The sequence below is a fragment of the Phalacrocorax aristotelis genome, chromosome 3 (assembly GCF_949628215.1).
Source record: "Phalacrocorax aristotelis chromosome 3, bGulAri2.1, whole genome shotgun sequence".
NCBI classification, from domain to species: domain Eukaryota; kingdom Metazoa; phylum Chordata; class Aves; order Suliformes; family Phalacrocoracidae; genus Phalacrocorax; species Phalacrocorax aristotelis.
In genome coordinates, this window is record NC_134278.1 from 81,469,788 (window position 1) to 81,481,962 (window position 12,175).

The 12,175-nt window shown below is 44.6% G+C and overlaps 1 protein-coding gene across 1 annotated transcript; it reads left to right on the plus strand.

Annotated features, from left to right (window-relative positions):
* Window positions 1-53: 53 nt before the first annotated feature.
* On the plus strand, window positions 54-11,427 carry LOC142054942 (activator of 90 kDa heat shock protein ATPase homolog 2-like). Its single transcript, XM_075088192.1, has 9 exons — window positions 54-523; window positions 643-833; window positions 5,252-5,337; window positions 5,977-6,091; window positions 6,671-6,759; window positions 7,230-7,352; window positions 8,599-8,700; window positions 9,982-10,033; window positions 10,278-11,427. Exons 1-9 carry the CDS (start codon window positions 444-446, stop codon window positions 10,457-10,459), a joined length of 1,020 nt encoding a protein of 339 aa, XP_074944293.1. The 5' UTR covers window positions 54-443; the 3' UTR covers window positions 10,460-11,427.
* The last annotated feature ends 748 nt before the right edge of the window (window positions 11,428-12,175 follow it).

Consider the following 12,175-nt stretch of genomic DNA (forward strand, 5'->3'; position numbering starts at 1 on the left):
TTCCTGCCCCCGGGCTGGGGCGGAGCCGCTGCGCGGCCTCCTCCCGCCCCGGCCTCCCTCAGCGTTCGGAGGTAGAAAAGCGGCCGCGGCGGCGGTCTTTACGCCCGCAGCAGCGACCCGCCGCCGGGGGAAGGAGCAGGCGAAGGGCCCGCAAGGCGTGGCAGGGGCTGCAGCCTTCTGGGCGCGGCCGGCTGCTCCCTCCCCTCACGGCGGGGGGGGGAGGAAAGGCGGCGCAGCCTCGCCTTCCTCCTCCTCCTCCTCCTCCTCCGGTGGGGAGCGAGCAACGGGGGAGGGGAAGTTTCTGGCACCTTCTGGCTGGGTCGGCGGCGGGCGGAAGCGGCCGCGCTGCCGGCATAGGCTGCGGCGGGCGGCCGTGGTGGCGGCGGTGGCGGGGCCGGGGCCGGGCCTGGGCCTGGGGCAGCGCCATCGCCATCATCATCGCCATGGCCAAGTGGGGGCAGGGGGACCCGCGCTGGATCGTGGAGGAGCGCGCGGACGCCACCAACGTCAACAACTGGCACTGGTGAGGGGCGGCGCGCGGTGCTGCTTTCAGGCGGCGCGCGGGTGGGAAGGGGCTGCCTCTCTCTCCCTGCGAGGGGGGCCGCCCGCGCGCCGCTAAATGTCCCCGCTTCCCCGGCTCAGGACGGAGCGGGACGCGACCAGCTGGTCGAAAAGCAAACTGAAGGAGGTGCTGGTGGGGCTGGCGGTGGAGGGCGAGGCCGGGCGATGCGAGATCAGCGACCTGAAACACGTGGAAGGCGAAGCGTCCTGCAGCAGCCGCAAAGGAAAACTCATCTTCTTCTACGAATGGAACCTGCGCCTCAGCTGGAAAGGTACGGGGCGGCGGGGGGGAGGCGACCGCCAGAGGAGGCACAGCCAGCCTGCGGCGGCAGAGACGCCCTCCGGGCTTGCCCAGCCTTTCCCGGGCGAACGGAGGGTCCCGGTGTGCTTCCGCCCGTGGCCCCAGCATTGATAGGGGTTGTCTTCGATTTTATTGTGGCCTTTGCAACGCTTGCTCCGCTGGTTTGCTCTGCGGGATCAGGTGTGATCGCTGTGGGAAGGAAACTGTCTTTCGGGTAGGAAAACCAGCAATGTTTTAGTGAACTACAGCGAATCACAATTGTAGGGAGATTGCAGGAGACGTGTGGGCCTGAGCTGTAATAAATGCTTATTTTTAAATAATCGTGAGACCCTAGCTTGTGGCTTTTCCACTTCACCCAATTTTTTTCGTACCACACGCGTTTCTTAGCGTTGTTTTAACGGCATACCAGCACAGTATTGTTCATTTCGCTTTGCAAGAAGTAAACATTTCTGCTGTGGTGAGATACGTATTGCTTACAGCAGCGCGCTCGCATTGTTTTTGGTTACCTAGTGCGCACAAACTACGGTTGTGTGCTTCATGTGTGTTGATAGCAGGAAACACGGAAGACTGAGAAGTGTAAAGGCAGAGAGGTTTCCAGAAATTCAGTGTGGTTTACAATGAGGCTAACGAATTACGTAGGGAAAAAACTGTTCAGTGGGAATGAGGAAACTAGAAATAATTCTGGATTATTTAGGGTAACGGGCTGAGCCCGCACGTTTTTGCTGGGCTGCATCTGCTCGAAGCCCCAGTTCCTGGAGGTTCTTCCTCCACTGTGCTGGTCCCAAGGCAGGTCTATTTGCAGACCGACCTGATAAGCTGTCTTTTGATAACATCAGGGAGTTCTTTCCATTTATTAGATGTCCAAAACTTGATGGCAAAGTGTAGACCCTGTCTTCCGTTGGAGTAGGAAGCAGGAAGAGCTGATAAAAAGCGGCTGCATGGGCAGTCCTCCGCGGATATTGTAAAGCTGAACGACAGGTTGTTCCTCCTCAAGATGCGGTATTTATTTTTCAGGCCTCAGTTGTTGCTGTAGGAGGGGGGAATACCAAGGGCCATACTTCGTTTTCCCCTCGCGGTTCCTGTGCCCCACAACAGGAGGGTAGCCTCTGGGTCAGTGTTTTGGGTAGCGCTGTTGGCTCTTTCAGTGGGCTGTCTGCCTTCGGCACTTCTTCTTTTCATGGTGCCCTCTCCTAGGCGGTTCTTCAGGGCTGTGTTTCTCCTGGTTCAGCTGAGTGGGACGTTAACATTTAGTTCGATGCTGAGAGCAGTGCTTATATTTGAACAGATTTGGAATGGAGGTGTGCTCCCACAATAATAGAGGACTTGCTGAAAGAAGGACTGTTAGTTATTTTTGTTTGCATTGATCGCTAGCTATGTTTTAAATGTTACAAGCGTGTTACAACCTAAGAACATACTTACAGTTGTGATCTAAACGTTAACAGAGAGGAAGGTAAATGTCATACTCTGTCGTGCAGTTTATATCAGTACAGTTTAAATAATTGTAATCAGCTTTTTGATGTTTTGGGTCTTTTTTTAGATAAGCACAAAACATCTAAGTTAAACACTTGTTAGTTTGCTTTTGTTGGGGTTTTTGTTTATTTCAGCATATAAAGCTTAGAAGCAGGCAGAGGCAGTATTTTGTTTGTATTTCTACACAAATTCCTTCTAAATTCTTTTTCTCTGCTAGGTCTTCATGCTTCTCAGTGTTTAGACAGCGCTAATTTGCATTAGGTATTTTGCTCAGTTCAGTGTTGCACTGAGTGGATAATGTCTTTGGGAACCTAGTTTTAAAGGAGTTTGCTACTACGCAGTGAATTTCTAAAAGAGCAGGGGCTAATATTTTTTTTTCTTAATTTGGTAGCCATCGTGATGTGTGTTTTCTAAGAGCTCTGAATTAGAGTTCAGACTGAACTGCTAAAAACATTAATTGCTGTAATTAGTTCCTAACAAGTTGCCTAGGATAAGTAGGAGTTCAAGCTGTGATTAAAATTTGGATACATAAGGACAGGATTATACAAACCCTGAAAGTTGCAGCCAGTTTGGAGAGTCCAATGTTGGAAGAGCATTGCCCCTAGCAATTACATTATAGAGCAACGAGAAGTGAGGAGCTAAGGGTACTTAATGGCACTAAAATTGAGCAAAAGGGCTGTTCTTTCATTTGTTTGAAGATGTAATGAGGATTTTAATGGATTATTTTGCCTTGTGATAGAAGCTTTATATAAACATATATCTCCTTTTAAAACTTAGGTATTTCAGCAGTGGTTTTATACATAGGTCTTTCTGAGATCCATGCTTCCACTAATGATCTTTTGAAATAGTGGATTGGCATGAAACAAAAAAATTGTTTATTCTGAGGTCTGTTATTGGAGTCCCCGGGAATCAAGCAAATAATTTCATTGTTTGTTTTGCTTATATTACAGTGATACTAAAAATGCAAAGTTGTACCAGCATTCTGCCTGTGTGGTGTTGAACGACCAGCACTGTTTGTTGGCTGATTGGGCTTGCTGTCCAGCACAGATACCATCTGTGTTTTCCCCTTGGACAAGCATTTTTTTTCAAAGGGGAAAAAAATGCCTGTCTACTGTTTTTATGAATTGAAATTTGTTATTCTAGCCTGTTTTATTTGAGAATCTTTGTTTAAAGAGTTGTGAAAACTGGTAATAAAATCAGCTGAAGTCAGTTTTGCATTTTGCTCCTAAAGACTTCTTCCTGCTTGCTTGCATTTCCTTTTTGGGGAGAGTAGCTGAAGATAAGATTTGCTTTAGCATCTGCGAAGACAGTGTTGCGTGGTTTTGCCTGTACTAGTCCTGGAGCTGCGAGAAAGCAGTAAAGAGAAAATTGAGATGTTGCATGTGATTTTTGTTGGCCCCAGAAGTGTTTTAGCGGTATCATGAACTAGTTCACCTGGCTTTGTACTGGAGGTAACAGGTCCTCCTGGGAGACTTTGGGAAGCCTGAGAGAGGTCTTCCAGTTGAGCCTTTTGCTGTGTGGAAGTGGTTGTCTGCCTCCGGACTAACAGGCTTTGCCTGTTGTGCTGTGCTTCATTGCATCAGCTCCTGACTAGGATGGGATCTTTGCACTGTACTCCACTCGACGTCACTAACCATCATTTTTTCTTGCTAAGATACATTGGAGTGTTTGTTTGTGTGCTTAACTGTGATCCTGGCTGGTAGCACGTTAGGTTGTGTCTGTGCGTAGTGCCCCCCCTATAGCATGGTGGGTGTTTCAGGGTAGTAATTAAAAATGATGAGAGTGATGTTAAGCAGTAGCTGGATCTAGCTGGCTCCATTGAAGGTGGGAGAGTCTAAAGAAATATTATGTCTACCTTCATGATATTTCCCCTTCTGCAATCACGTTTAACACTGGGCTCTTTGTATTTGAGAGTATTGCTGATAGACTGATAAAGCCTGTGGTGTGGCATGTGTTTTGACAGCTAAGCTGATAAAAGAGTATGAAGATAACTGGGTTTGGGGCAGAACTGCTGTTTTTGCTCTTGCTTGCTAAAGAGATTTTAACATCATCTAAGTAGCCAATACATTTAAATAACAATGCTTTTGCAAGGCAAGGGGAAAGAGTCTTCAGGGGAAAGAAAAAAAGGCATCAGACCTTAAATTCCATCTTTTGGCAGTAAGGTCTGAGGTGACGAAGTACAGTACAGGGTTCCTATCCCAGAACATGTTTATAGAGCTGTGTAGGTAAGTGATGGCAGGCCTTGGCCCAGAAAGGGAGTGTAATTTCTGTTCTTGCAGAGTCTTTCTGGCATGTGCAGTGATTACTGGCAGTTTGTGGTAAGGCTACTAAGAGTAGGAAAAATGGTTCTAAAAAATTTGCAAGTGAAGTTTTGTATTTTTAAAAAAAGTCAGCTGTATACCTGTCCATTATACATACATACATTATATGGTGATATGCCTGTATGTTGGGAGCTTTTCAGGTATTCAGGAAGGAATAGCTAGCATTCTGGGGAGCTTCCAAATAAAGGCAGACAAAGTTAAGGGAAGAGGAGGTCGTTTTATCCCACTACCCCCTTTTAGACCCACCTTCCACGTTGGCAGACATAAGCAGTTGTGAGTGGAGAGCATTAGGTCAGCTGACAACTGAAGGTGGGAGCAGTGGCACAATGCAGTGCAAACTGTGCTTGGTGAGATGTACCTCTGTGCACGTATGTATCTTAACGCATCCATACAGGAAAATGCTGTTCTGAGAATAGCGTACTGTGAAAGTACTGTGACACGCTGGAGACCTTTGGTTGCTATTTAGTTCCTTTAAACTAGGTTCTAGGCAACTTTCTTCAAGTAACACTTTTGTACAACTTAATTTCCAAGATAAAACTCTTGCTATGGGGGAAATAGTTTTTAATAACGCATTTAAGAATTCATTATGTTAATACAGGTACAGTGAAAGAGTCTGGTGAGAAACATAAGGGATCTGTTGAAATTCCTAACCTGTCAGAAGAAAATGAGGTAGATGATACAGAGGTAGGTGTGAAATACTGATACGGCTATATAGGTTCAGAATTCTTAAATAAAAAGCACTTATCAACCTATAGGCATCGTATTTTGATTTATCCTGTGATTAAGTGGGATAATTACATATGGATAGTTTATTTCATATTTTCATTTTTTAAACTGGGAATAATGACTTGTCTCTGTTCTCAAACTTACCTACTAGGAATGTGCAGTTTTCTTTGCTAATTATTGTTTGTGACGATATACTAACTAAAAATTTGAGAAGAACTCTGCTTTTTGTAGTCTTAAAAAAACCCCACACCCACTCCCCCTGCCAGCCCTGAGAACATAAGGAATCTCTTCCTCGGCTGTACAGCAGTTGGTACTGTGGCTTCCACAGATTCCTCAGCCTCTGCTCTGTAGCAGGCAACTCTTGTTTATACTTGATGAACTTGGCTAAGCTACTGTGGAGATGAGATGCTACCTTTATTTAAGTCAAAACCCAAGAGGACTTATTTTTAGCAAAGGTAGGATAAACTGAGAAGATAATGAACTTGAAATTGCAGCTGTCCTCTGAATAAACAAAGCCAAAATACTTTCCTTTGTTGGCAGAACCCAAAAGGCTCATGTTTAGATGCCTCTTAGATCTTACAATTTTTCTGCTTCTAGATAAATGTTAGCAAAAAGAAAGGGGAAGGCGATGCTCTCAAGGACCTTATGAGAACTGAGGGAACTACAAAAGTCAGAGAGGCCCTGAGAGATTACCTGAAAGCACTTAAAACAGGTAAGTTAAAGCAGCATGTTGGGTATCTTCTTACACAGTTGTCTGTCTTGAATGGATTGGTAATACATTGACAAGTCCTTGGGTTTGTATTTTTTTTTAAATAGTCACCAGCTGAGATGAAATAAGTTAGCCCTACCAGTCACAATCTTTATTGCTATCGAACGTGGCAGCCTGCAGAAGTTTCTGTAGCGACCCAGGCTGTATTGTGTTAGACATACTGGCCACAGAGATCACTGCCAGACCTGCAGGCTGGCTAGCAGAGCAATGCCCTACCCTTGGCTTGTCATTCGCTGTACTGTTCAGAAGTTCTGGGGAGACAGTGCGTTCTGTAGTGGGCAGATGACATTAATTTTGGGTCAGGTAACTGTGAAAAGCCTGTGATTTAAGGGAAATTGCTGTTAGGCTATGTTGCTAATAAAAACATTAGGGTAAGGTGGGGAAACTCTGGATTGGAGTTGTATGTCCCATTCCATGCTCCCATACGCCACAGTTTTGGCCAGCAGCCTTCATTATGTGTGTAGACAGCAGGGTGGTTGCGCAGCTCAATTTCATACTAACAAGCGCTCTTCTTTATTACAGAGTTTACCTTGGGAATGATTCTGCCAACAAAAGCTACTGTTGGGCAGGAGCTGGCCACTGAGCAAAAATTAAGTGGGAGCACCATGCAAGTATGTTGGCTTTGAGTGTTGTACAATTTCAGTGTTACCATAAATGTAGTCCCTTCACGAAAGCGAAAGCCGTTGGGGAAGAATGGCCTCCTCAGCGCTGGGCTCAGGGCCTGTAACAGCAAAATGACCCCTCACAGCTCCTGGGTACAGGTCTGCCAGGCAGGGAAGAGGACGTCAGTGTGTATGTACGCTTTAATGCTGTGCTCTGTAATGGCTGTAGCTTCAGCAAGGTGCAGCTGGAATCCACCGGCATGGATTGCTTCCCCCAGTCTTCAGGTGTCTTTGGAGCAAATAGCATGCTCAGAATTTTGTCACTTACTTAGCGAATACTGTCAAATAGATGTGGAAGTGTGACTATACATTCATTACACAATATAATGTATGTTGAAGAACACGTAGGTAACAACAACCCTGCCATTCCAGAACTTTTAAGTGTTCAATCTTTCACATGAATCTTGTTTGCTTTACAGGAATCTGTTTCACCACAGTCTTTGGATACAGTTGGTGTAAAGATCCCAACAGTGAAGATACTTATGAGAGAAATATTCAACTCCCCAGCAGATGAACTCTATAGCATCTTCACAACTAAGGATGTAAGTGATACGTTCAGTAGGCAGTACAACTTAATGCAGGCGCTGTTACAGCTGAGTAGTTGTGTAGTAACAAGCATGTCATGTGTGTAGTGTCAAGTACAGGCGATACTCCTTATGTATGTTAACTGGAGGGATGTGCTTGTCCAGAAACAGAAGACTTCATGAGCTACCCTGTTATTGCAACTTCACTGAGTAGCTGTAATTCTGATTTTCAGTGTTTGCTCTTCAAGTATTGCTGACCAGGTTCACCTCTTAAGCCACTGAGGAATTCCAGTGGTGAAAAGGCAAAAGGTGTTAGCAGTTGCTGAGGCTGTGTGCCAGCTTGGTCTCCTACCAAGGGACGAGGGCGAGGTAGCTGACCTCATTGACAAGTTGTCAGGGTCCTGCGATAGTAGTCAGCACTGGAGGGTGGCAGCAGGAGCGTTCCACTTCTGCCTTTTTAATGACAGCTTATTAGGGTGGCTTAGACCTTTGTTTTTGTTGTTGTTTTGCTGGTTGTTACCTTACTAGGAAGAAAAGCCAACTAAACAACGTGAAGTTGCATGTTTATGTAGTCTGTGTGCAGCTCAATCATGCTCTTCTTTGCTAGCCAGAAAAAGCTTAGCCTTTTTTTTTTATGTAAGTACTTGTCACTCAGGTGTCTGAAATGGTCATGGCACTGTTGGTAGCTAGGGCTTACAGGTTAACAAGATCACCTGTTGGATGTGATGGTACTGTTGCTTACAGGGTATGAAATACAACATTAACATTGTTGGATGTGAACAAAATTTGGGGTTTGTGTCCTTCAGAAGAGCCTGGGCGGGTACCAGAGTAAAATTAGAACCCCAGCACTACCAGTGGGAAGCACTAATGGCTCTCGGCAGTTCTTTGGCACCTTCCTAGAGCTGCTGCTCTTGTCGCCCTCATTGCCAAATATGCCAGACACATGTGCATGCACGTATGTGCTTTGCCCATGCCCCTTGCATGTGGCTAGAGTCTGTACTGGTCTTCGTATTTACCACCGCAGCCTTCTCAGCATTTACAGGCTCACTCTGTCGCCTCACTGGCCCCTGCTAATACCACAGATAGTGGTGGAGTGTGGCATAAAACAAAACTGCTTAGACACTCTTACCTAGACTACAGTTTAGTTACCTGCTTCCATCTCCTTTCGTCAGCAAACCTCCCTTCTCTTATAATAAATATGGCACATTGGGTGGCAGTATAGATGTGTAGTTCACTGACTTGTGCTGTATTCTTTCTTTTCTAGTTGGTACAGAAGTTTTCTAAATGTCCTGCCGTGATCGAAGCTGAGAAAGGAGGCAAACTTCAGATGTTTGATGGTTGCGTCAGTGGTGAATATGCAGAATTGGTAAAAATGCTTCTAATTTGCACTTCAAAAATAGGGATGTTGGGTGTCAGCTGCTTCTCTGAGCTAAAAAGCAGCACGTTTCTAACATTTCAGCATCTCTAATGCATATTCAGTTTCTCTACTACAAAGCCAAAATAATTGTTATTGTGGTTTGTGATTTTTTTCTTCCCCATCAAAGGGGCAGGCGCAGGCTACACCTGATGACCTGCATTGCGGGAGAAAACTCTGAGCACCCTCCTTTTTTACGAGGAGTGAGAAAGCAGGTTTAAGGTTTATTTCCCAAAGCCATATCACTTCTTGTAACTGGAGAAACACTCTCTGTTCTATTCAGGGCAAATGTTACACTCTCCCCAACTGAATGTTTTTGTAAACAGAGGGGAACATTTGATAATCAGCTTCATTTTTGAAACCTCTGAGAAATCATTTTCACAGTTGCTCAGCTTAGACTTGGCCCACCAACGTCCATCCAGCTGAGGGGCAGTAAGTATCACTGACAACTGGACAACTTCTAAAAAAGCAGAGCCTTGGAAAATTGGGTTCTCAGTTCAAGCTAATGAAATGTTTGTTCATGCCAGAAAGGGCTCTGGCTGGAAGTGTACATGCTGCAGAAGTGTTGCACCTGGGACTGGCTCCAGTGGTAACGTTCCCACCCTGGAAGTTGAGGGAAGTCAGTGCAAGTAGATGAGGAACTATTTAGATGAAACAGTCAAAATATAAATTTAACAGCTTAGTGAAAGCAATAAGTCTGCTTTAGACCAAACTTCAGCTGACTTAATGCATGTGCTGAAGCAGTACCTCCCCTTCTCACAGGAGCTGGTGCCAGGCTGAAAATCGGTTTTGTGCAATACTGCCCAACTTGTACATCAACACAGGCTGGATTGCTTAAACAGACCATCACAGGCATGCTCTGTGTCAAGCTTAGAAATTGCAGAGGTGAAAACATGACTCTTTCTTACTTGTGCCCATTTCAAGATCTGCAAGAAAACCAGTGTTTTATGTTCTAGTAACTAATCAGCCTGACCTCCTTCCATAGAGAACACAAAACAGAGGAATGTAGCGAGCAGAGAGCTGGATGAAGAGAGTTTATTTAAAAAAAACCAAAACCAACAAAACCCAATCTTTTTGTTTACATGCATATGTCTGCTATCACATAAGATAATGCTCGTCTCCATGTTTTTCGGGGCGGGGGGGGGGGGGGGGGGGGGGAATTAGCATCGAGTAGCCGTGATAATGTGCATTATCTCAAACACTAACAGGCAGAACCTTCTGATCTTCTTACAGGTCCCAAGCCAAAAAATCGTCCTGAAGTGGAGGTGTAGAAACTGGCCTGACGGTGAGTCTTTCTGAGGACCTCAGAGAGGCTGCGCTTTGCAGGGAGAAGGAACAAACGTGACACCCCTGCTAATTGGAGCTCGCTTAGGCTGTGCTCCTTGGAGTACAGCCTGATGTCTGTAGCAGTTGTCATCTGTGAAAACAGGCTTCGCTCAGACATGGGAAAAGCAGATAAAAAATTAGCAACAGCAAATGTAATCCTTTAAAAAAAAGCTTTATTGAAATATAGTATTTTCTTCCTTCAGAACATTATGCAACGGTGGCCTTGAATTTCAAGGATATGGCTGCTCAGACAGAACTGCAGTTAGAGTGCAAAGGAGTTCCCATCTCTCATGAAGCCAGTACAAGGCAATGTTGGAAGAAGCAGCACTTTGAAGAAATACGTATTCTCCTGCAGCGATCCCCATCCCCAGCCAACATGGAATGATAACAGCACTGTAGTTTTGTTTGGGCATTACTTTTTATACTTGGTTAACATTTGGGTTTTTTTAAAAAAATTATTTATTTGTGGGAAGAATAAAGACCCACTTCTATGACACTGTGTATAATTTAAGCATTATTTATGGATTTTTAGTGAATGAGGTGGCAAGTTAAGTCAGACTATGTATATGAGCAGCTTGGGGACTTGCTTGGGGGAAACTGAGCTCCATTCTGCTTGCCTGCAGCTTCAGAGAGTAATTTTTCGGCTGCAGTGAAGTACCACCATCATAGGTACGTTAAGTTGCATGGATCGACAGGAAGAACCACTTGCAGTTCTTTAATATTCAGTGTATCAAGTGGCAAAAATAAATTCCTCTAGGAGATGGGGTGCCCATCAGAGCTGAACTGAAAGGGATTATAAAACTGCTGATAGGTGAGATCTTTCAAGAAGTGTGTGTGGGGATATAGTTTACAGCCTCTTCAAATACTTCTTAAGATTGCGTGAACCACAGACTGACTTTGTTTTTAACGCTATAGACTGTTTTAGGGAAAGGTAATTCACAATGTCACGTAACTTGGGTTGGTTACCTAACCACTGTTAGGTCTGCATACACTGTACTCCCTTAATGACCGCAGCATAAAATTTATTTTGGAAGAAACAAACAGTACTAATGCTTTCCTTCTGCAATTCTGTAAATCTTCCACTTAAATGACTCGCAGCCCTCTGCAATGCTGTAGCTCAAATTAAAAAGAGCAACTGCTAGAGAAACTGGACAGGAGAGCAGTAGGAATAGTGACAGTAAAGAATTGTTACTCTTCATTAAAGCACATTGAGGTTAGCAAGGGTAGCTTAATTCTCAAATGCTTTACAAAAAGTGTATCAAGTGTGCAATTTGAAACAAATTGACCAAAAAAAAGGCAAGCTGCCTTTGGAAAATATTGTTGGCTCAATAAAGTGTGTTATTTTTACATGCAGTTTATTTTCTCCACTGATACTGCCAAACTAAATGAGTTTGTATGGAAGTTAAGCCCTATGTATTTTCTTTTTACAGGACACCAACATATTGCAACCTTACCACACATAAGCTTATATCATGCAGAAGATAAAGATGTGCTGCTCTTTGCTACAGGCAAGGTTTTCCCTGCAGGGCTGGCAGTTGGTTATCCCCTTTGAACTTAAGTGAGGTTTGTTGCCGTACCAAGAGCAGACACCTCACAGCGACAGGACAGACGTACCGACTGGTTAGTGAGTGCTGCGCTGCTTGTGTTTCATGTAGCCAGCCAGAGGGCGGAAAATGCCCCCATAAGAATGCTCAATATTTAGTTACCTTTTTTGACAAATATTCAAAGATAAAGAGCTTAACATTTTGAATACAAAAACTATTTTGAGTATTGGTTGACAAAGGGGCAGCCTTTAAATAGAAATAGCAAATCCAGGTTTAAGACTGAGATGGGGCTAAGTAGTTCTGTGTGTAGACAATCTAAGAGATTCTGTGACAAGTAGGTACCTGAGAGTAGGCTATTACATCTAAGGACAAGTTTCTTCAAAGATGTACAGCCCATGTATGTCTCAGAGAAGTATGCCTCACCAGTTATCCCTCCCAGCTGAAAAACCCCTTCCATCTTAGGGTCACAAGTGCCCATGACTCCTGTGCTTTGCTGCTCTGAATTTTCTTGCCTCCCTCCACTAGCAGGAGCAATCAACTGGACCAACTGCCAATCA